This window comes from Tribolium castaneum, chromosome 2, assembly GCF_031307605.1.
Source record: "Tribolium castaneum strain GA2 chromosome 2, icTriCast1.1, whole genome shotgun sequence".
In the NCBI taxonomy this organism is placed as follows: Eukaryota; Metazoa; Arthropoda; class Insecta; order Coleoptera; family Tenebrionidae; genus Tribolium; species Tribolium castaneum.
In genome coordinates this window covers 25557257-25580584 of record NC_087395.1, presented here as the reverse complement: position 1 = coordinate 25580584, position 23328 = coordinate 25557257, and the positions used below count along the sequence as shown (strand labels likewise).

At 39.1% G+C, this 23328-nt stretch overlaps 8 protein-coding genes and 1 long non-coding RNA gene across 12 annotated transcripts; 2 read left to right on the top strand and 7 right to left on the bottom strand.

Annotated features, from left to right (window-relative positions):
- Positions 1 to 692: 692 nt before the first annotated feature.
- LOC659544 (uncharacterized) lies at positions 693 to 18261 on the bottom strand. Of its 2 annotated transcripts, none has more exons than XM_965842.5 (4): positions 18078 to 18261; positions 4435 to 4672; positions 4123 to 4387; positions 693 to 2378 (listed from the first exon to the last, which is right to left on the bottom strand). In XM_965842.5, the coding sequence occupies exons 2-4, from the start codon at positions 4574 to 4576 to the stop codon at positions 893 to 895; spliced, it is 1893 nt and encodes a 630-aa protein (XP_970935.2). In that variant the 5' UTR covers positions 4577 to 4672; positions 18078 to 18261; the 3' UTR covers positions 693 to 892. The 2 variants fall into 2 exon arrangements, with proteins under 2 accessions (XP_970935.2, XP_008198405.2); XM_008200183.3 differs by lacking the exon at positions 18078 to 18261 and adding an exon at positions 4725 to 5023.
- Positions 6664 to 9045, top strand: Culd (CUB and LDLa domain). The gene is made up of 7 exons (XM_008200137.3): positions 6664 to 7131; positions 7170 to 7381; positions 7428 to 7606; positions 7657 to 7987; positions 8036 to 8476; positions 8523 to 8742; positions 8788 to 9045. The coding sequence occupies exons 1-7, from the start codon at positions 6764 to 6766 to the stop codon at positions 8999 to 9001; spliced, it is 1965 nt and encodes a 654-aa protein (XP_008198359.3). The 5' UTR covers positions 6664 to 6763; the 3' UTR covers positions 9002 to 9045.
- On the bottom strand, positions 9470 to 11393 carry LOC100141822 (uncharacterized). The gene is made up of 2 exons (XM_015983782.2): positions 11261 to 11393; positions 9470 to 11216 (listed from the first exon to the last, which is right to left on the bottom strand). The coding sequence occupies exons 1-2, from the start codon at positions 11364 to 11366 to the stop codon at positions 9487 to 9489; spliced, it is 1836 nt and encodes a 611-aa protein (XP_015839268.2). The 5' UTR covers positions 11367 to 11393; the 3' UTR covers positions 9470 to 9486.
- Positions 11355 to 13671, bottom strand: LOC659414 (uncharacterized). Of its 3 annotated transcripts, none has more exons than XM_015983781.2 (3): positions 13421 to 13671; positions 13117 to 13375; positions 11355 to 13071 (listed from the first exon to the last, which is right to left on the bottom strand). In XM_015983781.2, the coding sequence occupies exons 1-3, from the start codon at positions 13548 to 13550 to the stop codon at positions 11616 to 11618; spliced, it is 1845 nt and encodes a 614-aa protein (XP_015839267.2). In that variant the 5' UTR covers positions 13551 to 13671; the 3' UTR covers positions 11355 to 11615. The 3 variants fall into 3 exon arrangements, with proteins under 3 accessions (XP_015839267.2, XP_064210732.1, XP_970815.3); XM_064354662.1 differs by having other exon boundaries at positions 13117 to 13372; XM_965722.5 differs by having other exon boundaries at positions 13117 to 13671.
- On the bottom strand, positions 13565 to 15637 carry LOC135265307 (uncharacterized). Its single transcript, XM_064354661.1, has 2 exons — positions 15081 to 15637; positions 13565 to 15035 (listed from the first exon to the last, which is right to left on the bottom strand). Exons 1-2 carry the CDS (start codon positions 15518 to 15520, stop codon positions 13565 to 13567), a joined length of 1911 nt encoding a protein of 636 aa, XP_064210731.1. The 5' UTR covers positions 15521 to 15637.
- On the bottom strand, positions 16095 to 18067 carry LOC659269 (uncharacterized). The gene is made up of 3 exons (XM_015983783.2): positions 17924 to 18067; positions 17615 to 17879; positions 16095 to 17562 (listed from the first exon to the last, which is right to left on the bottom strand). The coding sequence occupies exons 1-3, from the start codon at positions 18024 to 18026 to the stop codon at positions 16122 to 16124; spliced, it is 1809 nt and encodes a 602-aa protein (XP_015839269.1). The 5' UTR covers positions 18027 to 18067; the 3' UTR covers positions 16095 to 16121.
- LOC135265309 (uncharacterized) lies at positions 17865 to 19003 on the top strand. The gene is made up of 2 exons (XR_010332915.1): positions 17865 to 17975; positions 18032 to 19003. It is a non-coding gene; the product is annotated as an uncharacterized LOC135265309 (long non-coding RNA).
- LOC659120 (uncharacterized) lies at positions 18451 to 20893 on the bottom strand. Its single transcript, XM_965452.4, has 3 exons — positions 20766 to 20893; positions 20463 to 20721; positions 18451 to 20415 (listed from the first exon to the last, which is right to left on the bottom strand). Exons 1-3 carry the CDS (start codon positions 20821 to 20823, stop codon positions 19014 to 19016), a joined length of 1719 nt encoding a protein of 572 aa, XP_970545.1. The 5' UTR covers positions 20824 to 20893; the 3' UTR covers positions 18451 to 19013.
- Positions 20894 to 21313: 420 nt separating this feature from the next.
- Positions 21314 to 23326, bottom strand: LOC659038 (uncharacterized). The gene is made up of 3 exons (XM_008200134.3): positions 23194 to 23326; positions 22890 to 23148; positions 21314 to 22842 (listed from the first exon to the last, which is right to left on the bottom strand). Exons 1-3 carry the CDS (start codon positions 23249 to 23251, stop codon positions 21441 to 21443), a joined length of 1719 nt encoding a protein of 572 aa, XP_008198356.1. The 5' UTR covers positions 23252 to 23326; the 3' UTR covers positions 21314 to 21440.
- Between the last annotated feature and the right edge of the window lie 2 nt (positions 23327 to 23328).

Here is a 23328-nt window from a genome sequence, read left to right as displayed (position 1 = left end):
GTAAAAAATGTTGTTTCCGACAGGCTAGTTCGGTCTATTTGACTGAAAACTTTAATGTCATGACTATGTGACCGAGTCAAATTTTTGCGAATTATTTTTTTGATAACAATTAAAAAAAATTGTTATGTCAAATAATAATTTTGAGACATCGCACGTAATGCGGTTTATTTCTGCATTCTTTGCGAACATTGTATGTTACAAGTTTTTGACATCGCCAAACAAATATTTTTGAATCAGTATTTTTTCCAAACAAACCAAACGATTTCCTATACAGTGAAACCTCTATTAACGGACAGCTCTATACAAGCGACATTTTTGTAGGAATGTAACTAATCCTAATTAAAATTTTCACCCCGATTAGCGGACACCTCTCCACAACGGACAATTAAAGGTTCCCCATCGGTGTCCGTTGTTGAGAGGTTTTACTGTATAGTTAACTCAAGTTTGTAATTTTTTACACATGTTTAAGCTTTCAGATAAGTAAAAAATTACGCTATTATCGACATAATTTCGGGATTTTTGGTTAATTTTTTAAAAATTTTGAGACATCGTAATGCGATTTATTTCTGCATTTTTTTCGAACATTGTATGTTACGAGTTTTTGGCATCGCCAAACAAATATTTTTGGATCAGTGTTTTTCCCAAGAAAACCACTGCTATTTTTATAATTTAGTTTGAAATGAAACACGAAATAAATAGAAGTGCATATTTATTGACACAAAAGACTAAACTGATATAAAATACCCCTCCTAAAATAACGACATCGATTACAATAACGCATTGACTAGAAAATCTTTATTGTACCAAATGCAAAGTATCACAATTTTTTGATTTCTCCACTCGCGCCCGTCTGAGCAAACTTTGGCACCGTTGAAAAATAGGCACTTGACCACTACCGACAGTAACAGAACATCTTCAGATAGGCCTCCTCCACACACCTACTGTGCTCAGCGTACTTATCCAGGCGACTTATCCCTCCAGTCAGCTCAAACTGCGCCTCGCCTTTCCACAGCACCGTCGCTTCGAAAACCGCCCTGGGCCTCGTCTCCATCACCACCAGAAAATAAACATCACTCTTGTAACTAAACCGTTCGGAAACCCTCGCCGTAATAATCCTCCCTACGGAAAATTTGGCACACTTTGAAGCCCCATTTCTGGCGCGGATTCTCTCCTCAATTTGGCCGACAACGAATTTGGCAGCGTTTTGAACGGTTTGGTTGGTTTTTGGCACCGGGTTATAACCGCCACACGTGCACCAATGCGGCTCGATGGCTGCGTCTTCGCACGATCTCTCCGACTCGGTTTGTGCGAAAAGTGAGGCGCATTTCGGACACCCATCGCTCGGTTTCTGCGTGTAGTTGAGTCCTGAGAGCACCAGGATATGTTGCAGGGTCCTGTAGATGTCGTAGGGAGTGGTCAAGTGGTCGCGCTTCGTCTCCAGGTTTCGGAACTCGGACGGGAATTGGCGCTTGAAGCGGTCGGGAACCGATATGTAGATAAACGGGAGGCGTTCCTCCAACCACCCGGTGTGCGTGTACCGTATTTCCCCGAACCTGATCCCGTGGTCGCTCAGGAAGAAGATGATGGTGTTGTCTAGCACGCCTTTGGCGGCGATGTCCTCCAGGAAGTCGCGGATTTTTCGGTCCATTCCTGAGGGCAGGTTGAGGTCGTTATGACTGAAAGTGTTCGTCCAGAAGAAGGAGAAACTTGCCACGTCTTTGAAACTTTCAGAAAAGTCTTTAGCTATGTTCAAGACGCGTTCACCGGCTGTTTCAGGGCCGGTACAGTAAGCCATTCCGTCCCTTCGTACCGCTTTGAGTCTCTCGGAACCTAGCATATAGGGCCGGAAATAATAATCAGTCGGTGGTTTCGTAAACCCTTTCTTCTTGTAATTAAAAGTGCTGATCGGAGCCTCGTCCTCTGCATATCCAGTCACATAGTTCAACTTCTGGTAGTCGAACCACATCATGGGACACTTGTCCATCTGGCCCAAGCTGCTAGGGTTGCACACCCTGTAGGTTTTGCTCTCGTTGAAGCCGGTCATGATCGCCATGACGTTCGGGAACGTGTTATCGCCCATTTTGTTGTAACCTCGTAAGGGAATCCACGCGTTCTCTTCGAGGTATTGATACGTTTGTGGTAAAGCTCGTATAAAATTTAAGCGTGATATGCTGTCGATTCCGACGAATAAAACACTGAATGGACTCGTTGCACTTGTGTTCATTGACGTGATTTTGGCTTTGATTTGCTTTGTTTGGGTTATTGCCGCGTGGGTGTTCTCGTAGATTTGCTTCTTTGTTTTCAAGTCGATGCATTTCACCATGATGAAGTCGTGGGTTAGGGTGGTGTTGTCCGTGAAATCTTTACAAGCCGATATTCTGAAAAAATAAACATTGAAGTTTGTCTAATTTCATGTTGCAATTAATTTTGTGTTTGATAGTTGGATAGCTCGAAAAATTAATATTTTTTATTAATTGTATTTTTATTTATTTATATTTATTATTTTCTGGGTAATAGAAAATGGCAATATAATGTTTTCAACCCACTTGTTTATTGAGTTTTGTACTTGAAAACGTGCTTTAGCTTTCGAAGCAGACAAAAATTACATCAACTGACTTTTTTAAACCATTTCAGCAATGAATTTATGTCTTTGCATATCAGAATTCAAAAGCGCCAATTTTGGCTCAATCCGACAATTTTTTTAATAATTTCGAAAAAAATCATTTGAATAAAAAATTTGCTTAAACGCTCGAAAAACGGCAAAATAACATTTTCGATCCAATTCGGCAATTTTTCAGCATATTTTTGACGGAATATCATCAAATAATTTGTTGAATCCTGATGTTCTCACTTATTTAAAACGTGCAAAATAATGTAATATTTACGACCCAATTTTGTGTTTTTGTGTAGTCTGTCAAAAAAACACAGTTTTAAGCTTAAAAACGTGCTTAAGACAAAAATTTGTTTATGTTTAAGCAAATTTTTCGGTTTATTTTAAACGTGTTAAGCCATTGAAGAAGTTAAAAAGGTTCATTTATCCATTTGGCGACTTTTTGGGTATTAAATGCTCAAAGAACACAAAATTTGCATTTTTCTGCCAAAATCCAGCTTTTTCGGTTAACTTTAGCGAACTCTACCGAAAAAAAAAACGAATTTTAAGTCTAAAAATGTTCTGAAAAAAGCAAGAATTACAATTTTTTTTTACAAGTCTGATGTTTAATTTTGTCAAAATTAAGTAACAAGTTCAGTAATTGTTCTGGTCGTGGTTAGCTGTGGTTTTCTCCTAACATGAACGTATGTTGCGTGATAAGTTCACATGGTTTGCTGTCAACTGTTTAAATGTTGTCTTATTTTTGCATTTAGGAGTTTTTGATAAAAATTACATTGAAAATCATGATAATTGTATGCAGACGTTCAAGAATTTACTTTGCAAGCTCAGTTGAACGTGTGAATTTTTGGCCGCACTTTTGGTTTGACACTGACAGCACTGACAGCTGTCATCGTCATTGTTTTGTAATGTTAATCGAGACATACGTTTTTTGTGACAATGGCCACACATAGGCGATCTGACCAGAATAAGCATAAAAGGGATAAGAGAAAAGTTAGGAACATTTTGACCAGATTTGACCATGTTTCAGTTTATTTTTGACAAAAATTTGCCAAACATTTTCGTTTTTGACTGCAATATCAATGTGATATTTTCATTTTCGACTGAGTTTTGTAACTTTTTGCTCAGATTTAACGAAGTTTCGACACAATTTTTATCCTAATTTTGTGATTTTTTAACTAAAATAACTGAAAAACAGATCAAAACCATGGTTAACCCCTCGAATATAGTTAAAAAATAACACCACCTTTGACATAATTCAGAATTTCTCTGGTTGTAAAGTTCGAAAAAGTGCCAAGTTAACATTTTCGCCTCAATTTGAGCTTATTTTTGAAGCATTTCGCCAAACAATTTCAGTTTGAAGAATGTATTACCTGATATTGTTAACTTTGTGATTTTTTACACATATTTAAGTTTTCAGAAAAGTCCAAAATTACGCATTATTCTGATAATTTCGGGATTTTTGGTTCATTTTTTAAAATAATTGAAAGATTTTGGTCCGATGTAGCAAATACCTGATGCTGTCGTCCGGCTTCTCCTTGTTCTTGCTTCTTGTGATACTGGCCATACAGCACGATATGTGTTCTCTAAGCTGGGACGGAACTGCGTTAGTGTTAATATGTATAGTGGCAATATTGTCGTTTTTCGTCACATGAGTTAAAAAATCGCGTTTGCTGCAAGAAATGTACTTCATCGGCTTGTAAAACTTCAAAATTTCGGCCTCGAACGGATCCAGATTCGGGATTTTGCATTTGGGTGTTGCGACCAAATATTTACTCTCTACGGTGCAAAAATTGGAATTAATTGTACACAAGCTATGCACTCACCATTGTAGACCTCGTCGGATTCTGTGGTGAAAAAAATGGTTCTTCGGTCGAGAAAGTCGTTATTGTAGTACAAAATCGGGATGAAAACGAGCACAGACACTGCAATAACAACCCCGATTTTGTAGCCGCTGTGGTCGAGCATTTTGGACCGATTTTGTCATAATATCCTTGCTAATTTTTCGGTCGCTGCAACTTCAAGGTGTTGGAGGCGTCATTATTTTTCCGGGTAATTGAGCACCTGCAATTGGAATTAGCACCAAACGAACATGAGATAAATAACAGAAACTGACTTGTATTCAGTGCGGGACGTGGAGCATGGCACTGGGAAAAGGGATGATTTGAGAAAACATCAATGATACCCGAGTTTGCGTAGATCGCGACTTGATAAATCAGTGGGTGGCGAATTTATCGGAATTGGAAAGACCTTGTTTCACTATAACTACTTGGGACAATTATTCGATAAGGAAACACGCGCTCGGATCGAGTGCCACTTGATACTACGACTTTAAGGGCGTTAATAATAGATTTGGCTAACACAGCACGAGATGTGACCGCTTGTTGGACACTCACAGTTTCGTTTTATTGCAAATTGTTCGCTGAGCGCGATGAATTAATTGGGAAAAAAGGCGCACTTAAAATAAACCATAGGTATTCTGAATTTTTTCATTATTCAGAACGTTATCTTCTGACAGGTGGTGAATTTTTGAAATAATAAAAATTCTATAAATATGTTCCTAATCGTTTCGATAAATAATGTTCCCACATGTTTCCGTGTTGGTCAGTACGATACAGGCGAGCGGAAGTTTTCAATGAAGTCACATTTTCAACATTGTTTTAATCAATTAATTGGCAAAACGTTTTTTTATTATTTTTAAACATACTCCAAGCAGTATTTTACTGGATGTACGAGCCGTAGACGAGTGTCAAACTTAGGAGTCATGAACAGTTAACGAATCAATTAATAATTAATTGTTAGTTAATTTAAATGAATTGATAAATTGGTAGTTCCAACTAAAATTGGTAAAACAAGTCTCATTTCAGGGGTGTACAAGGTTATATTTTCGTAAGTGGTGAATACTTACTTATAAAATGTTTGCGATAAGTGAACCATTTTTTTGTATTTGGTAATTGAAAGTTCGAAAATACATCAAGAAGCTCCAAGATTGTCAACTGTCCAATTTCGAGGGTAGTATGATTTTTTGAAAATGATCAAAAAACGGCTAAGTATATTATTAAAAGTAAACTTTTTCGAATGGAAATCAAAGGAGCCTTGATTTCTATGAATATTTTTATAAAATGTATTACCTTTTATACATTTTGAAATTATTACGAAAAGCTAATTTTCGAGCTAATTTTAGTACCTAATTTTTATCATTAATCACAAAGTAGGCTTTGCAAAATGGTAAATAATAACTGTCACACTTTAATGTTTAAATTAATTACTAGCCAATTTATTATAAAATAAGCAGAAAAACTATAATAGTTAATTGTTAATTGTTAACTTCTGGTTTCTGATATGTTTAAACTTTGGTTAAATTTTATCTCTCAATTAGTTGCTAAATTAGTGCATTGACTGGCGTTGCTATGTTTTAAATGAGGTTTAAATTTATTTCTCTGTTAAATTTGCTTCCAAAAACTTACGTAAAGTAACACAAATAGTTCATATTTTTTAATAATAAATTTTTACTTAACTGGGTTATTTCATTGATGTAAAAATTTTCAGTTTTTTTTAGTTATTAGTTTGCAATTCGTAATTAAATTAATTCGAATTAAGCTGCCATTTTTTATTGTAGTGTGTTTTTTTATCTACTTTTTTACTGTGTTACATTATTAATTTTTTTATATGTATTTTTTTACCAGTACTTTATTTTTTATTAGTCAAATTATAGTAATACTGCAAATATGAAAAGTGTATAGATTTATTATTTAATCGGTGAGATAATCGTACTTTTGTAATAATAACGTTAAATTAATGTTGCCTTCGAAATTTATTCTATAACAAGTGATGAAATATTAATATTATTCTGGAACAGTTTTAAAACGTAGTTTATTTCGTATCTAAAACCACTATCAGAATAATTATTCACATGCTAAAACAGGGGTAGAAAAAAAACTTAAATCTTAAGTGCAAAAATCTACAAATCTTTAAACCAGCTTTGCCAAAAGTATAAAAAAGAAAAAACCACAAAAACGATTTTTTTAAAATAATTTGTTGTTTTTCTTAAAAAGAGACGGGGATTATCTCAGATTTTTTTTAAAGTTAACTACTGGGTTAGGTTAACCCAACTTTAACCCTGGTTAAAATTCAAATTTGCTCTTTCTTAATTGAATGATTATCGATTTGTGCAAAACCAAGACGTTTTCCTACGCAGAACCAAATCAGATTACAATCATTGTGCGGCTTCTTCTAACTAGATTTCCGCCAGTCAGTAAAGACATGAGCGCCACAAACCAAAGTTTAAAAAAGACACTCGTAATTTTCCTCCTCTCGTTTCACTTAATCCGCACGAAATTTCTCGACGACATTTGTGGCCACATCAACGGCCAGCGGCTTTTCCTCGACCATGGCGAAACGGGCACTTTGCAAGCCAACTACTCCAACAATATTTTCGACCGTTTTTACAAAAATAAACCTGAAAAACGGTGCACTGTCGAACTTGTTTCATGCCCATCATGCGTCATAAAAATCACCTTCACGTAAGTTTCTTGGAACAGTTGTGTAAAATTTCGCCCAGTTTTTTTAATTTGATTTGTGGCCGCTCGTTCGATACTTGCGCCTGTGACCATGTCTGGATCTACGAACCCACGTTCGAACAGTCGTCCCAACAGTTCTGCAGGTCTTCAAACACTTCCATGGTGTACCAAAGCCAGACGAGGCGAGCCATGGTGGTGTTTTTGTACTCACAGAGGTACGAAAATGCGTTCAGTTTGGACTACATGTCAAACCGTGAGAATGTACAAACGCTACTTCCCCCAAAAAATATAAATTGTAGGGAACAAAGTGGTACTGAACGGGAATGGGACACAGATGTTACAAAGCCCATTTTTCCCCAACTTGTACCCATCCGACCTGACCATGGAATACACCATTGGGTGCAAGTCCGAAAACGACACTTGCAAGATTAGTCTCGTTTTCACCGACTTTCTCATAGCGCCACCTTCGATCCTTGATGTTGGCCCTTTTTTATTATTTTTTTGAAATAATGAAAGGAAAAATTCTAGTTTTTTGACTCATCAGGGGACCGTATTTATGTAACAACCGGAAATATTTTTCGCCCACCTGTTATAACTTCCGGGTCTGCTCTTGTGATAAGATTTTACGCAAACGGGGCCACTAGTCCCGGTTTCAAGGCCTACTATTCTTTTATCAACGATGTCACGAATATAGATTGCGGGGGGCAAGTTAATAATCTTGGGGGCGGGATTACCATGATGGACATGGTACAAGATGGGTTGAAGTCGTTTGATTGCATTTGGTTGGTCAAACCACCGGAGACGTACCTCCACATGAAGACGCATTTGTACGTCAAGGTGGTCAATTTTTCGGGTTTTGGTAACCAGGGGTTAAAAAATTGTAAAAATTTCTGACTGGTTTTTGTAGCGGGAAGTACCGAACTGACGATTCGGCAAGGTTTGACCTCGAACGGCCCAGTGGTCGAGAATCTTAAACTGTCTTTACCTTTATTCTACACCCAAAAAAAGCGCGAACATATTGTGCCAATATCTCAAGGGTTTTACATTCGGCTTAAGGGTTTTTTCAGCCCTCAGTCCCGTCTAGCTATAGTTTACGCTGCTTTCAATTACAAAGATTGTCTCTCGGGTTCTGATTTCCTCTGTCACAATAAAAGATGCGTCTCTTCTCTGCTTAACTGTGACGGTTTTGACCACTGTGGTGACAACAGTGACGAATCCTCCATCAGTTGCTCCAAAGACCCCAATGACCGACGCCAATGGTCCCAAACCCCCCATTTCCTCTTCCCCAAAGTGTCCACTTTGTCCGACTTTGCCACCTCAACTCTAGTCTTTCTCTTATGCAGTTTTGGTAAGTCTTGGTCTACCCTCCAGCGTTTTTTTTGAGGAAATTCCAGGCTTGATGGGTTTTATTTTCGCAATGGTGGTACTCCTCTACCGCATAAATATCAAATCGCGTCACCAGAGACAAATCCAAGACCATATCGAGACAATTAATGCAATTCTGGAGGAAGGGGTTGTTGAAATTGAGGAGGAGATTATAATCCCGGACGATCCTCCGGATTATGAGGCACCGCCTGATTACGACCAGGTGGTTAAGTGTTTTGTTTCGAAGAGGTAATTGGTCCGGTTCCGGGCCCGGAATTTCATTCCGATTTTTAGGTGTTCCAAGTGTCGGGTTAAAATCCCGGAGTCGCCACCACCGGCCTATAATCAAGGGCCTTCGACGTCACGAGTTTTGCACTTTTTTGCAAACCGAAAGTGTTATAGAGGCAGGAGAGTCAGGTTTTTGTCCGACTCTGAGTGCGATCAAAAAAAGTCGAGGGGCTTTCTGAGGAAGAGTTTTACAGCTGACGATATGACTCTGTTTATTTAATTTTGAAGCAAATAGTATATGATTATATTCTCTAATAAAATGTGCATTATGTTGTTATTTTTATATACCTCTTCAACCTCCAGAGTTGTTAAAAGTCCAAAAAAAGTCCATATCTTGGATTTTTTGATGTTTGATTTTTTCAATTTTTGTCGCGATTTTGGCCGATTTCGGGTACTCGGAACATTTATCGAGTAATAACTCCGGAACTATTAGAGATAACCCTATGAAGTGTATAATCGTTGGAAAGCTCTTTAAATTATCTATCTTTTCCAAAAAAGATTATTGTATTCCGAGTTATAGTTTTCGAGAAAATTGCAAATAAAAGCAAAAATTGGTCAAATTTAAAAAAAGTAAAATAGTTTACTCGTAATTGAGAAAATAAAAAAAGAGGTACTTGTTTGGTCGCCTTTTGCTTCTACGTAAATTTTAAAACTATAGAAAATCACCAATAAATTAAAACTATCGTTTTTGAATTAAAATTAATTTTATTCACGACAAAAACAGAGTTTTTTTAAAAAATCTTCATGCACGCATGTGCTGTGGCTACGGTACGAATCAATTCGGCTAATTCCCCCATTTACACTAAAAAATGGTTTAATTCCTGGACTATACCGCACTGTAACTTCAAAAATCGCCTTTGGTTCCATCTCCAAAACCACTATAATAAATTTCCTGTCGTCTGAAATTCGCGCAGCGATTATTTTTCCCAAAGTATAAATGACACACTTCCCAGCCCCGTTTTGGGCAGTGATAACCCCATTGATGTACCGCAGAACATAATCACTTGCACCTTCAACCAAATTCGTCTCATTTAGGGGCGAATAGTTGTAACAAGTGCACCAATGAGGGTCAATACTAGCATCCTCACAAGACCTCTCTTTATCAACCTGCTCAAAAAGCGACCGACATTTGACACACCCATGACTGGGCTTCATGGTATAGTCCTGTCCTGACAGCACCAGAATGTGCTGCAAAGTCATGTAAACATCATACGGTGTTGTCAACCTATCAGCATTGAGTTTGAGGTTCTTGTACTCTTGCGGAAACCGCGTCCTGAATTTCCGGGGCACCCAGAAATAGATAAACGGTAGTCTCTCCTCATACCACCCCAAGACAGTCTCCCTAAAATCGCCCCATCGCGTCCCATGATCGCTCAAAAACACCACGAACGTGTTTTGCAAAGCCCCAGATTTGGAAATATCTTGCAAAAACTCCCACAATTTATCGTCCATAACCGAGGCCGAGTTGAGACTATTATGACTGAAACTATTCATCCAAAAAAAGCCAAAACTAGGCCGGTTCTTCAAAGTCTTGGCGAAATTTTTGGCCAGGTTTAGCACCCTTTCACCGGTGTTTTCCGGCCCTGTGCACAACTTCAGCCCGTGGAACAGCCTGGTTTTCAAATTTTCGGTCGTTTGGAGATAGGGCCGGAAATAGTAGTCGGTGGGCGGGCTCGTGAAGCCCTTCTTGTGCAAGTTGAAGGTACTGATCGTGGTCTCGTCCTCGGCGTACGCTGTGGCATAGCCGGCGTTGCGGTAGTTGTACCAAATCAAAGGGCAGTGGTCCAGCCCTTCGAGTTTGGTCGCTGGGCATTTCTCGGCCGAGTTTTGCGCGTCCAGGCCGGCCAAAAGGGCCATGACGTTGGGGTACGTGTTGTCGTCGATCTTGTTGTAGCCCTTGAGGGCCAGCCAGTTGTGTTTCCAAAGGAACAGGTACGATTTTCGCAAAATTCGGATCAAATTCAAGCGGGAAACACTGTCAATTCCCACTATCAACACACTGAAGGCTTTATCACGGTTTTTCATCGAATTTTGCTTGTCGATTACTGTTTGCTTGACGATTATGGGCGCATGTGTGTTTTCGTAAATCGTCTTGTTTGCGTTTTTACAAACTATAGAAACGAAGTCAACGTCCAGGACGAGTTTCTGGTCGAAGGGATAAAATTTCCCGTGAAATGTGACATGATCGTCCGGTTTTGTGAGGCTTTTTAAGCGTTCAACTTTCCGGTAGTAGCAAATCAATTGGGGGTATTTTACGGCAAGTTTTGCGTTAATGTGGACTGTGGGGATATTATTGTCAGTCCTGACAAAAGTTAGGAGTTCAGAAGGGCCACAAGGAGGTTGCTGTTCTTCGATAAAAAAGTAACTTTTCACTTGGGGATCAAAAGGGTCAAAATTTTTGATTTTACATTTCTGACTGTGCACTAAATAGCGACCTGGAATTTTGGATCAAGACGTGTTTCAAATTTTTGTTACTTACTGTGGATAAAGTATGTTCTTGAATCGACTTTGGCCCAACTAGCCGTGTAAAAAATATAAAAGAGGAGGATTCCAAAAATCAAAATTGCAAAAAGTATTTTTCGCATCGTTTTTTATTCAAACCAACACACAAACACATTAAAATCTCACAATGTTATAACGTAAACGTGTATTGTGCCAACTCATAAGAAAAAAATTGAATCACTTTTGCAATTTTTCCAAACGATTTGTTTTATCAGCGGCAATATCAAACCCAATTACTCATTAAACGTGTTATTAATCGTTAGGAGAAATAATGATTGAAAGGTAACACACAATCGACATTTGACGCAAAACCACTGACAATTCCCTACAAATCAACGACAATGACAAAATTTTCTTAACAAACGATTGCTGGTGCAATAACTGTGCTTGGTGTAACGATCAAGTCTGCTAATTCCGTCCTTGATACTTAAAGTTTGCTTACTTCCCGCCTTATACAAAAGTGTGACTTCGAAAACAGCCTTTGGACTAGTCTCAAAAATCAATAGAATGTGCGTGTGATCATCAGAAATTCTCGCAGAGATGATTTTTGCAATGGTGTACTTTACACACTTTTTGTCACCGTTTTGCTCGGAAATAAACCGATGTATGTACTTCAAGACATAATCTGTAGCATTTTGGACAAGCACCGACTCATTCATCACAGCCGTGTAAGTGTTACAAGTGCACCAATGAAAATCAATCCCTGCCTCTTTACACGACCTATCCTCGTAACTTTCAAACAACGACCGACATTTGGGGCACTTTTGACTCGCCTTGACCTTGTAATTTTGCTTCGACAGGACTAGAATATCCTGCAGGGTCATATAGAGGTGATAGGGCGAAGTCAACTGATTCACATTAAGTTTCAAGTTGTGATATTGCCGCCGAAACTCGACCTGAAACCTCTCCGGAACCCAAACATAAATAAACGGCAATCGCTCCTCAAGCCAACCCATTGTAGTCTGGCGAAAACTCCCAACACGCAAGCCATGGTCACTCAAAAAAAACACAAACGTGTTTTGCAAAACACCCGAACCACGTATTTTTTCCAAAAAATCGCGCATTTTCAAGTCCATACTTGAGCCCATATTCAGCAAGTTGTGTGTAAAACCGTTCACCCAGAAGAGGCCAAAGCTGGGCCGGTTTTTCAACGCTTGGGCGAAATTTTTGGCTAGGTTTAGCACCCTTTCACCGGAATTTTCCGGGCCTGTGCAGTAGTTCAAACCATTGATTTTGCGCGTTGTTAGTTTCTCGTTGATGCGGAAATAGGGCCGGAAGTAATAGTCGGTGGGGGTTTTGTCGAAACTTCTCTGGTTCTGGATGAAATTGCCCATCCAGGGTTCGTCTTCGGCGTAAGCCGTGGCATAGCCTAGGTTGCGATAGTCGAAGAGGACCAAAGGGCAGTCAGTTAGGCTCCGACTGCTGCATTTTTTCTCAGCTGTGGGCTCGTCTATTCCGGCCAAAAGGGCCATAAGGTTTGGATACGTGTTATCAGCGACTTTGTTGTAGCCTTTGAATGAAATCCAGTTGTTTTCCTTCAGGAATAAGTGGGTTTTGGGGAAGGATCGAAGAAAATTCAAGCGGGACATACTGTCAATTCCAATAATTAACACACTGAAGGCTTCATTTCGCTTTTCCATCTTTTGTTGTCTTTCAATTATTTCCTCTCTCAAAATTATCGGTGCATGTGTGTTTCTATAAACCACCTTATTCCCCAGCAAACACATTACGTAAACGTGGTCAAAATCAATATAGACACTACGTTCAAACGGCGTAAACACAGCCTGGCTGAAACGGAATTTAAAATTTCCGAAAAATTTCAATTGTGCTTACTTGAGGAAATCCTTAAGCTTGAAGTTGGATGTCATTTGCTCGATTTTCGCATAATGACATGTCAAACTTTGGTTTTTCCCCGCAATTTTCTCATTCAAATGAAGAAAGGCCCTGTTATTGTCAATCGTGACGTAAGTCAAAAGTTCAGAAGGACCACAAGGTTTGTACTTCTCGCGCTTGAAGTAATCCAAGACTTGGGGATTGAAGGGATGTACATCCAAAATTTTGCATTTTTGCGTTTCGATCAAATAACGTTCTACTATAAGTTGTGGGTTGGATTCGTCCGTGTGCCATTTGTACTCACTTTCGATTTTGTGGTAAAAATCGCTATAACTGGACCGACTTATGTAAACCAGATACAGAGCTAAGAAGCCCAAAAGTAAGACAAAAATGCAAATTTTTGACACTGAAACGTCGAAACACTGTCTAAACATGATTGCTGTCTGAACTAAACAACTTCTGACGTTTGCCTACCACGACAGTGGCAAAATTTTTGCAGGAAACGACTGTGAATGCATTTACTGTGCTCAGCATAGTTGTCAAGTCTGATAATTTCACCAATGACTCGAAAAATCTGGTAACTTTCTGGTTCATACAACACTGTAGCTTCAAAAATTGCTCTAGGACTTGTTTCAAGAACCAGTACAATGTAGTTGCGATTTTGCGAAATTCTCGCTGAGATTACTTTTGCTATGGTATATTTTGAACAGTTCTGACCCAGCACACTTTTCGAAATAATGTGTTCAAGGACACATTTTGAGGCTTGTTGGACAAAGTATGCCCTATTGTTAATGGTCGTGTAGTTATGACACGTGCACCAAAGAGTACCAATCCCAGCCTCTTCACAAGACCTATTTTCAAAACTTTCAAACAACGAGCGACACTTGGGACACCCTTGACTAGGTTTTAACGTAAAGTTTTGTTTCGACACGACTAGAATATCCTGCAGGGTCATGTAGAGATGATAGGGCGAAGTCAACTGATTTGTATTTCGTTGAAAACTCTCATATTTGTCCGGAAACTTGATTTGAAATTCCACAGGGACCCAAACATAAATAAACGGTAATTTATCTTCAAGCCAACCCATTGGGGTCTCGCGAAAAGTACCAACATTTAACCCCTGATCACTCAAAAACAACACGAAAGTGTTTTGCAAAATTCCCGAATCGCTAATGTTTCGGAAAAAATTGTAAATTTTTGTGTCCATACTTGAGGCCAGGTTGAGATTATTGTGACTAAAACTATTCATCCAGAAGAGGCCAAAACTGGGCCGGTTTTTCAAAGTTTGAGCGAAATTTTTGGCTAGGTTTAGCACTCTTTCACCGGAATTTTCCGGGCCTGTGCAGTAGTTCAAACCGTTGATTTTGCGCGTTGTTAGTTTTTCGTTGATGCGGAAATAGGGCCGGAAGTAATAGTCTGTGGGGGTTTTGTCGAAACTTCTTTGGTTCTTGATGAAATTGCCCATCCAGGGTTCGTCTTCGGCGTAAGCCGTGGCATAGCCTAGGTTGCGATAGTCGAAGAGGACCAAAGGGCAGTCAGTTAGGCTCCGACTGCTGCATTTTTTCCCAGCTGTGGGCTCGTCTATTCCAGCCAAAAGGGCCATAAGGTTTGGATACGTGTTATCGGCGACTTTGTTGTAGCCTTTGAATGAAATCCAGTTGTTTTCCGTCAGGAATAAGTGAGTTTTGGGGAAGGACCGAAGAAAATTTAAGCGGGACATACTGTCAATTCCAATAATTAACACACTGAAGGCTTCATTTCGCTTTTCCATCTTTTGTTGTCTTTCAATTATTTCCTCTCTCAAAATTATCGGTGCATGTGTGTTTCTATAAACCACCTTATTCCCCAACAAACACTTTACGAAAACGTGGTCAAAATCAATATAAACATTACGTTCAAACGGCGTAAACACAGCCTGGCTGAAACGGAATTTAAAATTTCCGAAAAACTAGAATTGTGCTTACTTGAGGAAATCCTCAAGTTTAAACTTGGGTGTCATTTGCTCGATTTTCGCGTAACGACATGTCAAACTTTGGTTTTTCCCCGCAATTTTCTCATTCAAATGAAGAAAGGCCCTGTTATCGTCAATCGTGACGTAAGTCAAAAGTTCAGAAGGGCCACAAGGCTTGTACTTTTCCCGCTTGAAGTAATCCAACACTTGGGGATTAAAGGGATGAATATCCAAAATTTTGCATTTTTGCGTTTCAATCGAATAGCGTTGAACTGTAGGAGTAAGTTGTAGCTTGGGTTCATCTGACTGCGATTTGTACTCAATTTCATTTTTTTGGTACAAATTACTAAAACTGGACCGACTTATATAAAGCAGATACAGGGCTAATATGCCCAAAAGTAAGGCAAAAACGCAGATTTTTGCCACTGAAACGTCGAAACTCTGTCTAAACATGATTGCTGTCTGAACTAAACAATTTCTGACGTTTGCCAACCACAACAAACTAGAAAGCTTTTTTATTTTCCAATTGAAAAGCAAATATCATGACTTAATATTTTAGAAATTGCTATTGTATTTAGGAAATCGTGAATTGTAGCTCGGACTACGTAAATTAAATTCTAAAATATATTTTTTTTTAATTATTTTGGGTTTAAAATTACAAAATACCACAGAAAATCAAAGCTATGTTCTTCATTATCACTTGGATTTTACTTGGTTTATTTATTTTGAAATGAAAAATATTTAAAACTTCTTACATTTTGATTTTGCTCTGCATACAATGCGTTTTTTTTGGTTTTTTAGCATTTTGATTAGGTATTTAAGTCCAATTTGTTTAATTTTTTGGTGAAAATACGGATTATTCTCAACCGTGAGACGTAAGTAAAAAGCTACAAAAGGCCACAAGGTTGGAATTTCTCTCGCTGGAAGTCTCAAAGAGCTGACCATCTTGAATTTGACATTTTTGCGTTTCTGGAAGCTGTTTGTTTTTTCTAGCAAGTTAGTACCGACTTACGTAACGCAAAAGAAATAAAAAAACAAGAAATATTTTTTCATTTCAACGACAATAACAAAGTTTTCGTAACAAACGATTTGAAGTACAGTCGCTGTGCTCACCATAGTTGTCAAGTCTGCTAATTCCACCCTTGACACTATAAGTTTGACCACGTCCTGGCGTATACAACACTGTGACTTCAAAAACGGCCTTAGGACTAGTCTCAAAAATCAATAAAATGTTCTTGTGATTATCCGAAATGCTCACAGAGATGATCCTTGTTATACTGTATCTTAAACACTTTTTCTCACCACCTTGGTCAAAAATCATGGTGTGGATGTATCGCAGGACGTATTCTGACAAAATTGTGACAAAATTCGCCTCAGTGTTAAGGGCTATATAGTCATTACAAGCGCACCAGTGATAATCAATCCCTGCCTCTTCACAAGTTCTATCTTCGAAACTTTCAAACAACGAGCGACAATTGGGACACGCTTGACTCGCCTTTATCCCGTAATTTTGCTTCGACAGGACTAGAATATCCTGCAGGGTCATATAGAGGTGATAGGGCGTTGTCAACTTATCGCTATTATCTTCAAGACTGTGATATTGCTTCCGGAAATTGACCCGAAAAATCACAGGGACCCAAATATAAACAAACGGCAATCGTTCCTCAAGCCAACCCATCGCAGTCTCGCGAAAACTACCAAAACGTAACCCATGGTCACTCAAAAAAAACACAAAAGTGTTTTTCAAAATCCCGGAATTGGTAATGTTTACGAAAAAATCGCGTATTTTCGAGTCCATACTAGAGGCCAGGTTCAAGTTATTGTGACTAAAGCTCTTCATCCAGAAGAGCCCAAAACTGGGCCGGTTTTTGAAAGTTTGGGCGAAGTTTTTCGCTAGGTTTAGCACTCTTTCACCGGAATTTTCCGGGCCTGTGCAGTAGTTCAAACCGTGGCGTTTGCGGTTTTTGAGATTTTCGTTGATTCGGAAATAGGGGTGGAAGTTATAGTCGGTGGGGAATTTTTCGAAAATTTGTTGGTTTCCAACCAAGGACGGTTCGTCTTCGGCGTAAGCCGTGGCATAGCCCACTTGTCCAAACTCGGAAAAAAGCAACGAACAGTTGGCGCAATTTTCGAAAGTTTTGGGGTCGTCTAAGCCGGCCAGAAGGGCCAAAAGGTTGGGGAGTGTGTTATCGGCGATTTTGCTGTAACCCTTCAGGGAAATCCAGTTGTTTTCCTCGAGGAGTAGGTGGGTTTTAGGGAGAGTTCGGAGGAAATTCAAGCGTGACATACTTTCAATTCCCACGATTAAAACACTGAAAGCTTGGTCACGGTTTTTCATCAATTTCTGTCTCTCGGTTATGTTTTCTTTCAAAACAATGGGCGCATGGACGTTGGCATAAAACACCTTTTTGGCCCTCAAACAAATCACGGCGACAAAATCAAAATCAAACGTGACGTTTCTTTCGAACGGAATAAACGGCATAAAGGCCGGATGTCTGAAAGGTGGTTATAAATTTCCGAAAAAATTAGATCCCGTGTTATAGTTACTCAAGGTAATTTTGGAGCTTATAGTACATGAACTCGATTTCGGCAAGGTTCTGGTAGAGACACCTGAAACTTCGGCGGTGTCTCCTCGCAACTGTTTCGTTAATGTGCAGAGTGGCCGTTTTATTCTCAACCGTGACGTAAGTCAAAAGCCCGAAAGGGCCACAGAACTTGTAAAACTCGCGCTTGAAGTGCGGCATGACTTGGGGGTCGAACGGCGACACGTCCAAAATTCGGCATTTTGGGGTTTCAATCAAATACCGCTTTTCTGGAATTTGGGGCTAGATTTCGCATTGTCACACGTAAACTTACTTTGGTTTTTTGGGGCAAAATCGCTGAAGCTGTACCGACTGGTGTACAGCAGGTACAGTTTCAAAATGCCCAAAAGTAAAAGGGCACCGAATATTTTCTTCATTTCAGGAAACGATTTTGACGTTTGACTACTACGTTAATTTATAGTACTTACATGCAATGTGAGCACAATTCACTCTCGCTGCTCCACTTGCACTAATTGTGCTCTAAATTACGCAAAATCTAGCTAAAGCAATAAACAATGTGTGTTTGATTTTTCTGGTAGACTAGTTGCAACACTGATTTTTTATCGCACTTTTCAAGGCTTTGTGTACAGGAGGACTGCTGTGTACCTATTTACAGCTAATAGGCAAACAAAATAATAGGAAAAGTTAATCTTACCTTGGCGAAATTTGCATCAGCTTTTAATGAGAAACAAAGATCTGACATCACAATAATAAATCCGAGTAAAATTGGAAAACAATACGCGGAATTACGAGCTCGCAACTTATTGCTTCATTCAATAATTATTACAAATAACACACGTTTTATTAAATCTTTATTGTGGTACTTAAATTATAAACAAATGGAGAAAACCGTGTCTTGGTGGTTAACACAGAGAGAAAAACAGATTTTTATGGGTCATAAAATCACCCAAGTTCAAGTCAAAACAATTCAATTCAAAGTCGCAAACGCAATCAATTTTTCGCTCAGTTCGGTCGAAATGAAAGTAATGTTGATTCTCCTTGGACTTGCTCCAGTCTTGTGCCCTTCTGAAGGTGAGTCCCGACTGACGAAACGTAATAAATCGTGCTTTTAGGGTTTCGCTGCATAAGATGTTACGCTTCTTGTCCTTTACGAACCGTTTATGACGAGTGTACTGATTATTGTTACATTCTGAAATTTAGAAGTAACACACTAGATGGTGAAAAATGATTGATTGATTTGGACTTGTAGATGAGGTGTACAAAGGGTGCGCCCCTTTTGAGCAAAATCGTATAATAACGTTCGATAAGTTTGACGATTTGGTGCGGAAAAACGGTGGTTACCAGTCGATTAAATATTGCAGGACAGATGGGTGCAATGTTGGATAAATATCTGTTTAAATTATTCAAGAATTATCTTGCTTGCAAATATTGTACAAATAAATAAACCTGAAATAAAATAACGATTTTTCCGTGACTACATCTTTGAATTTGACTGTTGCCAAACCAATGGCGCTTTCCACATGAAAGACCACGAAAAGTATCTGATTTTTTTCATGGTCCGGTTCAGAAACACTGACTGAATCGACATGAGGGTCCAAATTATCAATATCACACTGTGCCAAAATCTCGCTTTTTGCCTTGGACAGTGTGTACGTGATCGCACTTTGAACATCGAAAGGATTAAGTGTTTTCAAACGCCCAAAACAGGGACACCATGCGTAGGGAATGGCCGCCTCCTGGCAGGACCTATCGGGAATTGGGTCAAAAAGCGAAACACAGTTGGGACACCCTTGACTCGGCCTAACTTCATGCCGGACGCCCCCCAGTGTTAAAATGTGTTGCAAAGTCATGAACATGTCATAAGTGTTTGTTAATTTCCCCGAGTTTTGTTTCAAATTCTCGTACTCGCGTCCAAACTCCCGCTTGAATTTTGCCGGAACTGAGATCATGTTCAGTGGCATTCGTCCCTCCAGCCACCCGCTGTTGGTTCCCACCATTGGGCCAAATCTAATCCCGTGGTCACTTAACAAAAAAACGAAGCTTTCGTCCAAAACCCCAGCCTCGTCCAAATCCCGGAAAAAATCGCTCAGTTTCGCGTCCATGGTGAATGGCGCATTGACATCGTCATGACTGAAAGTGTTCATCCAGAAAATGCCAAAACTGGGATTGTGTTTAAACGTGATGGCAAAATCTTTGGCTAGGTTCAGGATGCGTTCACCGGCGCTTTCAGGGCCAGTGCAGAATGGCATGGAATGTCGGTGCTGGATTCTGAGGGTTTCGGTGGCCTCCATGTAGGGTTTGAAGTAGAAGTCTGTTGGTGGGTTCGTGAAGCCTTTTTTGAGGTAGTTGAAGGTAGCAATGCGTGAGTTGTCTTCGGCGTAGGCTGTGGTGTACCCATGTTGATGGAAGTCCTTCCAGATCATGGGACAGTTGTCTAGGGCACTTTTCTTGTGCGGGTTGCAGTGCTGGTACGACTGGCTTAGCGAAAACCCAGTCAGGAGGGCCATGCAATTTGGGAACGTGTTATCGTTCACTTTTGAGTAGGCTTTCATTTCGATAAAGTTTCGTTTTTTGAGGAAATTTGCGGTTTCTGGCATTGTTCGGTGGAAATTGAGGCGAGAAATACTGTCAACTACTACAAACAAAACGCTGAATGGTTGGGACGTGTTTTTGAGTGGTTTTGAGGGTTTGATAGTAACATGCACGTTTTCGTAAACCACTGATTGATTATTATCGCGACAAACGACTTTAACTATATCTTGCTCTAAAACTATCTTCTTGTGAAAAGGGACACACGGTGAAATACTGAAATTTTGCTTTACTTTTGGGTGGGGAAAAATAACTTACCGTACCTGATACCAACATCAGGGAGTTCAACTGATCCGTTTCTCGTTACGTACGAGTAACAACACGTAATGTTTTGAGTGAAGTATTGAGGAAATAAATCCTCTCTTAGGTGTAACTCAAATTTGGGTCCGTTTTTGGTCACATGGGTCAAAAGTTCGGTTTTGTTGCAAGGGATGTAAGGATTTGGCTGTATAATATCTCTAACATCTTCGTTCAAAATTTCCAAATCTGGGATTTTACATTTCTCGTTGTTTAAAATGTATGCTACAAAATTGGATTAAAAGAGAGCGTTAAATTTTGTCACTCACTTTCTTGCAATGTTTCGGTAAACAGAAGACACAAAATTGTTAAAAAAATACGGAACATTTTGTGACCACAGTCAAACACGTAATGTTCTTATTAAAAGAGTTCTTCGAGTTATCGTACTTTTATCTTGTCCGAGTTATCGTTCCGAACCAATTTTGATGATGCGGTCAATAGTTTAGTGTGTAGTAATTTCCGATAAAAATTGCAGTTATCAAAAAATTTTATCCGAAGGAATTTTTACATTTTTATTACATTTTATTGTCTCAGTATTTTTGAGTTTTGTGAGTTAAAAAAAAATATTTTTGGAATAAATACTCAAATATTGAAGTAGCACCAATTAGTGTTTTAAGTGGAGTACTGAGAATTTTTTCTCACAGGTAACTCAATATCGGGCCTCTTTTTGGTCATTTGAGTTAAAATTTAACGTCGTTGCTTAAAATTTCTAAATCCAAAATAGGTGAATCGCAGAACATTTTGATGCCCGAGTCATTATTACGTTTGATAAAAACTGCATTTTTAGAAGAATTGGACTTTATTGATTAAAACATTTACAAGTAAATAAAATTCGTTCTAACAGATATATTTTGAGCGTACGTTTTGAATAAAAACAATCCAGCACAACAAACAATAGCGCAATTATATACTTAAAATTCTTATTTTATTTGTATCTTAGTTAATCATACATAATCAACACTCTCACAGAGTTTGTAGAAAAACATAAACCTGAAATAGAACTGCGACTTTTCCGAGACAACATCCTTGAATTTAACTGTTGCCAAAACGGTGTTACGTTTAAGGTAGAAAACCACGAAAAGTAACTTGTTTTTTTCATGGTCAGGTTCCGAGACACTTACTGAAACCAAATAAAATGCAAACTTGTCAGTTTTACATAGTTTGAAAACCGTTTCCTTAGCTTTTGCTAATGTGTAGTTAACCGCATTTGAAACTATCTTCTTATTTAGTGATTTAAAACGCCCAAAACAGGGACACCATTCAAACGGAATGGCCGCCTCCTGGCAGGACCTATCGGGAATTGGGTCAAAAAGCGAAACACAGTTGGGACACCCTTGACTTGGCTTAACTTTATGCCAGACGCCCCCCAGTGCTAAAATGTGTTGTAAAGTCATGAACATATCATAAGGGTTTGTAAATTTCCCCGAGTTTTGTTTCAAATTCTCGTACTCGCGGCCAAACTCCCGCTTGAATTTTGCCGGAACTGAGATCATGTCCAGTGGCGTTCGTTCCTCCAGCCATCCGCTGTTGGTTTCCAAAATTGACCCATACCTAATCCCGTGGTCACTTAACAAAAAAACGAAGCTTTCTTTCAAAATCCCAGCTTCGTCCAAATCCCGGAAAAAATCCCTCACTTTCACGTCCATGGCAAAAGGGTCATTGACATCGTCATGACTGAAAGTGTTCATCCAGAAAATGCCAAAACTGGGATTGTGTTTAAAAGTGATGGCAAAATCTTTGGCTAGGTTCAGGATGCGTTCACTGTCACCTTCAGGGCCTGAGCAGGAAGGTATAGAGTGTCGAAACTGGGTTTTGAGGGTTTGGGTGGCCTCCATGTAGGGTTTGAAGTAGAAATCTGTTGGTGGGTCCGTGAAGCCTTTTTTCTTAATATTGAATGTTGGAACGATTGAGTCTTCAGCGTAGGCTGTGGTGTACCCATGTTGGCGAAAGTCCTTCCAAATAATGGGACATTTGTCTAGTGCACCCACCTTGGTGCCATCACAGTGTGGGTGCGACTGGTTTAGCGAAAACCCAGTCAGGAGGGCCAAGCAATTGGGGAACGAGTTATCTGCCACTTTTGAGTAGGCTTTCATTTCGACAAAGTTGCTTTTTTTGAGGAAATTTGCGGTTTCTGGCATTGTTCGGTGGAAATTGAGGCGAGAAATACTGTCAATTATTAGAAGCAAAACGCTGAATTGTTGGGACGTGTTTTTGAGTGGTTTTGGGGGTTTGATAGTGACGTGCACGTTTTCGTAAACCACTGATTCATTATTTTCGCGACAAACGACTTTCACTATATTTTGCTCTAAAACTATTTTTTCGTGGAAAGAAACACACGGTGAAATACTGAAATTTTGTTTTACTTTTGGGTGGGGAAAAATAACTTACCGTACCTGATACCAACATCAGGGAGTTCAACTGATCCGTTTCTCGTTACGTAGGAATAACAACACGTAATGTTTTGAGTGGAGTATTGAGGAAATAAATCCTGTCTCAGGTGTAACTCAAATTTGGTTCCGTTTTTGGTCACATGGGTCAAAAGTTCGGTTTTGTTGCAAGGGACGTAGGATTTTGGCAATATTATATCTCTAACATCTTTGTTCATAATTTCCAAATCTGGGATTTTACATTTCTGGTTGTTTAAAATGTATTCTACAAAACTGGATTAAAAGACAGCGTTAAAATTTATTCACTCACTTTCTTGCAACGTTTTGGAAAACAGGAGACACAAAATTGGCAAAAAAACACCGAACATTTTGTGTCTAGAGTTAAGCACGTAATGTTTAAGAGTTTTCTGATTTAGTGCATTATTCTTACATGGTCCGCGTCATT

Excerpts from the sequence above, each read along its gene's own strand:
- LOC659038 (XM_008200134.3), bottom strand. The coding sequence starts at position 23,251 with ATGTTCGGTGTTTTTTTGCCAATTTTGTGTCTCCTGTTTTCCAAAACG. Across the intron at positions 23,149-23,193 it reads TTCCAAAACGTTGCAAGAAA|AATACATTTTAAACAACCAG; the intron begins GTGAGTGAATAA and ends CCAGTTTTGTAG. Across the intron at positions 22,843-22,889 it reads CTCCCTGATGTTGGTATCAG|TATTTCACCGTGTGTTTCTT; the intron begins GTACGGTAAGTT and ends ACAAAATTTCAG.
- Culd (XM_008200137.3), top strand. The coding sequence starts at position 6,764 with ATGATTATCGATTTGTGCAAAACCAAGACGTTTTCCTACGCAGAACCA. Across the intron at positions 7,382-7,427 it reads TTTGGACTACATGTCAAACC|GGAACAAAGTGGTACTGAAC; the intron begins GTGAGAATGTAC and ends TATAAATTGTAG. Across the intron at positions 8,477-8,522 it reads CTTTCTCTTATGCAGTTTTG|GCTTGATGGGTTTTATTTTC; the intron begins GTAAGTCTTGGT and ends AGGAAATTCCAG.
- LOC659544 (XM_965842.5), bottom strand. The coding sequence starts at position 4,576 with ATGCTCGACCACAGCGGCTACAAAATCGGGGTTGTTATTGCAGTGTCT. Across the intron at positions 4,388-4,434 it reads ATCCGACGAGGTCTACAATG|AGAGTAAATATTTGGTCGCA; the intron begins GTGAGTGCATAG and ends TTTGCACCGTAG. Across the intron at positions 2,379-4,122 it reads AAGCCGGACGACAGCATCAG|AATATCGGCTTGTAAAGATT; the intron begins GTATTTGCTACA and ends TTATTTTTTCAG.
- LOC659120 (XM_965452.4), bottom strand. The coding sequence starts at position 20,823 with ATGTTCCGTATTTTTTTAACAATTTTGTGTCTTCTGTTTACCGAAACA. Across the intron at positions 20,722-20,765 it reads TACCGAAACATTGCAAGAAA|CATACATTTTAAACAACGAG; the intron begins GTGAGTGACAAA and ends CCAATTTTGTAG. Across the intron at positions 20,416-20,462 it reads CTCCCTGATGTTGGTATCAG|TATTTCACCGTGTGTCCCTT; the intron begins GTACGGTAAGTT and ends GCAAAATTTCAG.
- LOC659269 (XM_015983783.2), bottom strand. The coding sequence starts at position 18,026 with ATGAAGAAAATATTCGGTGCCCTTTTACTTTTGGGCATTTTGAAACTG. Across the intron at positions 17,880-17,923 it reads TTTTGCCCCAAAAAACCAAA|AAAAGCGGTATTTGATTGAA; the intron begins GTAAGTTTACGT and ends CCCAAATTCCAG. Across the intron at positions 17,563-17,614 it reads AAGCTCCAAAATTACCTTGA|ACATCCGGCCTTTATGCCGT; the intron begins GTAACTATAACA and ends ACCACCTTTCAG.
- LOC659414 (XM_965722.5), bottom strand. The coding sequence starts at position 13,550 with ATGTTTAGACAGTGTTTCGACGTTTCAGTGTCAAAAATTTGCATTTTT. Across the intron at positions 13,072-13,116 it reads AAGCTTAAGGATTTCCTCAA|CCAGGCTGTGTTTACGCCGT; the intron begins GTAAGCACAATT and ends ATTCCGTTTCAG.
- LOC135265307 (XM_064354661.1), bottom strand. The coding sequence starts at position 15,520 with ATGTTTAGACAGAGTTTCGACGTTTCAGTGGCAAAAATCTGCGTTTTT. Across the intron at positions 15,036-15,080 it reads AAACTTGAGGATTTCCTCAA|CCAGGCTGTGTTTACGCCGT; the intron begins GTAAGCACAATT and ends ATTCCGTTTCAG.
- LOC100141822 (XM_015983782.2), bottom strand. The coding sequence starts at position 11,366 with ATGCGAAAAATACTTTTTGCAATTTTGATTTTTGGAATCCTCCTCTTT. Across the intron at positions 11,217-11,260 it reads AAGAACATACTTTATCCACA|GTCGCTATTTAGTGCACAGT; the intron begins GTAAGTAACAAA and ends CCAAAATTCCAG.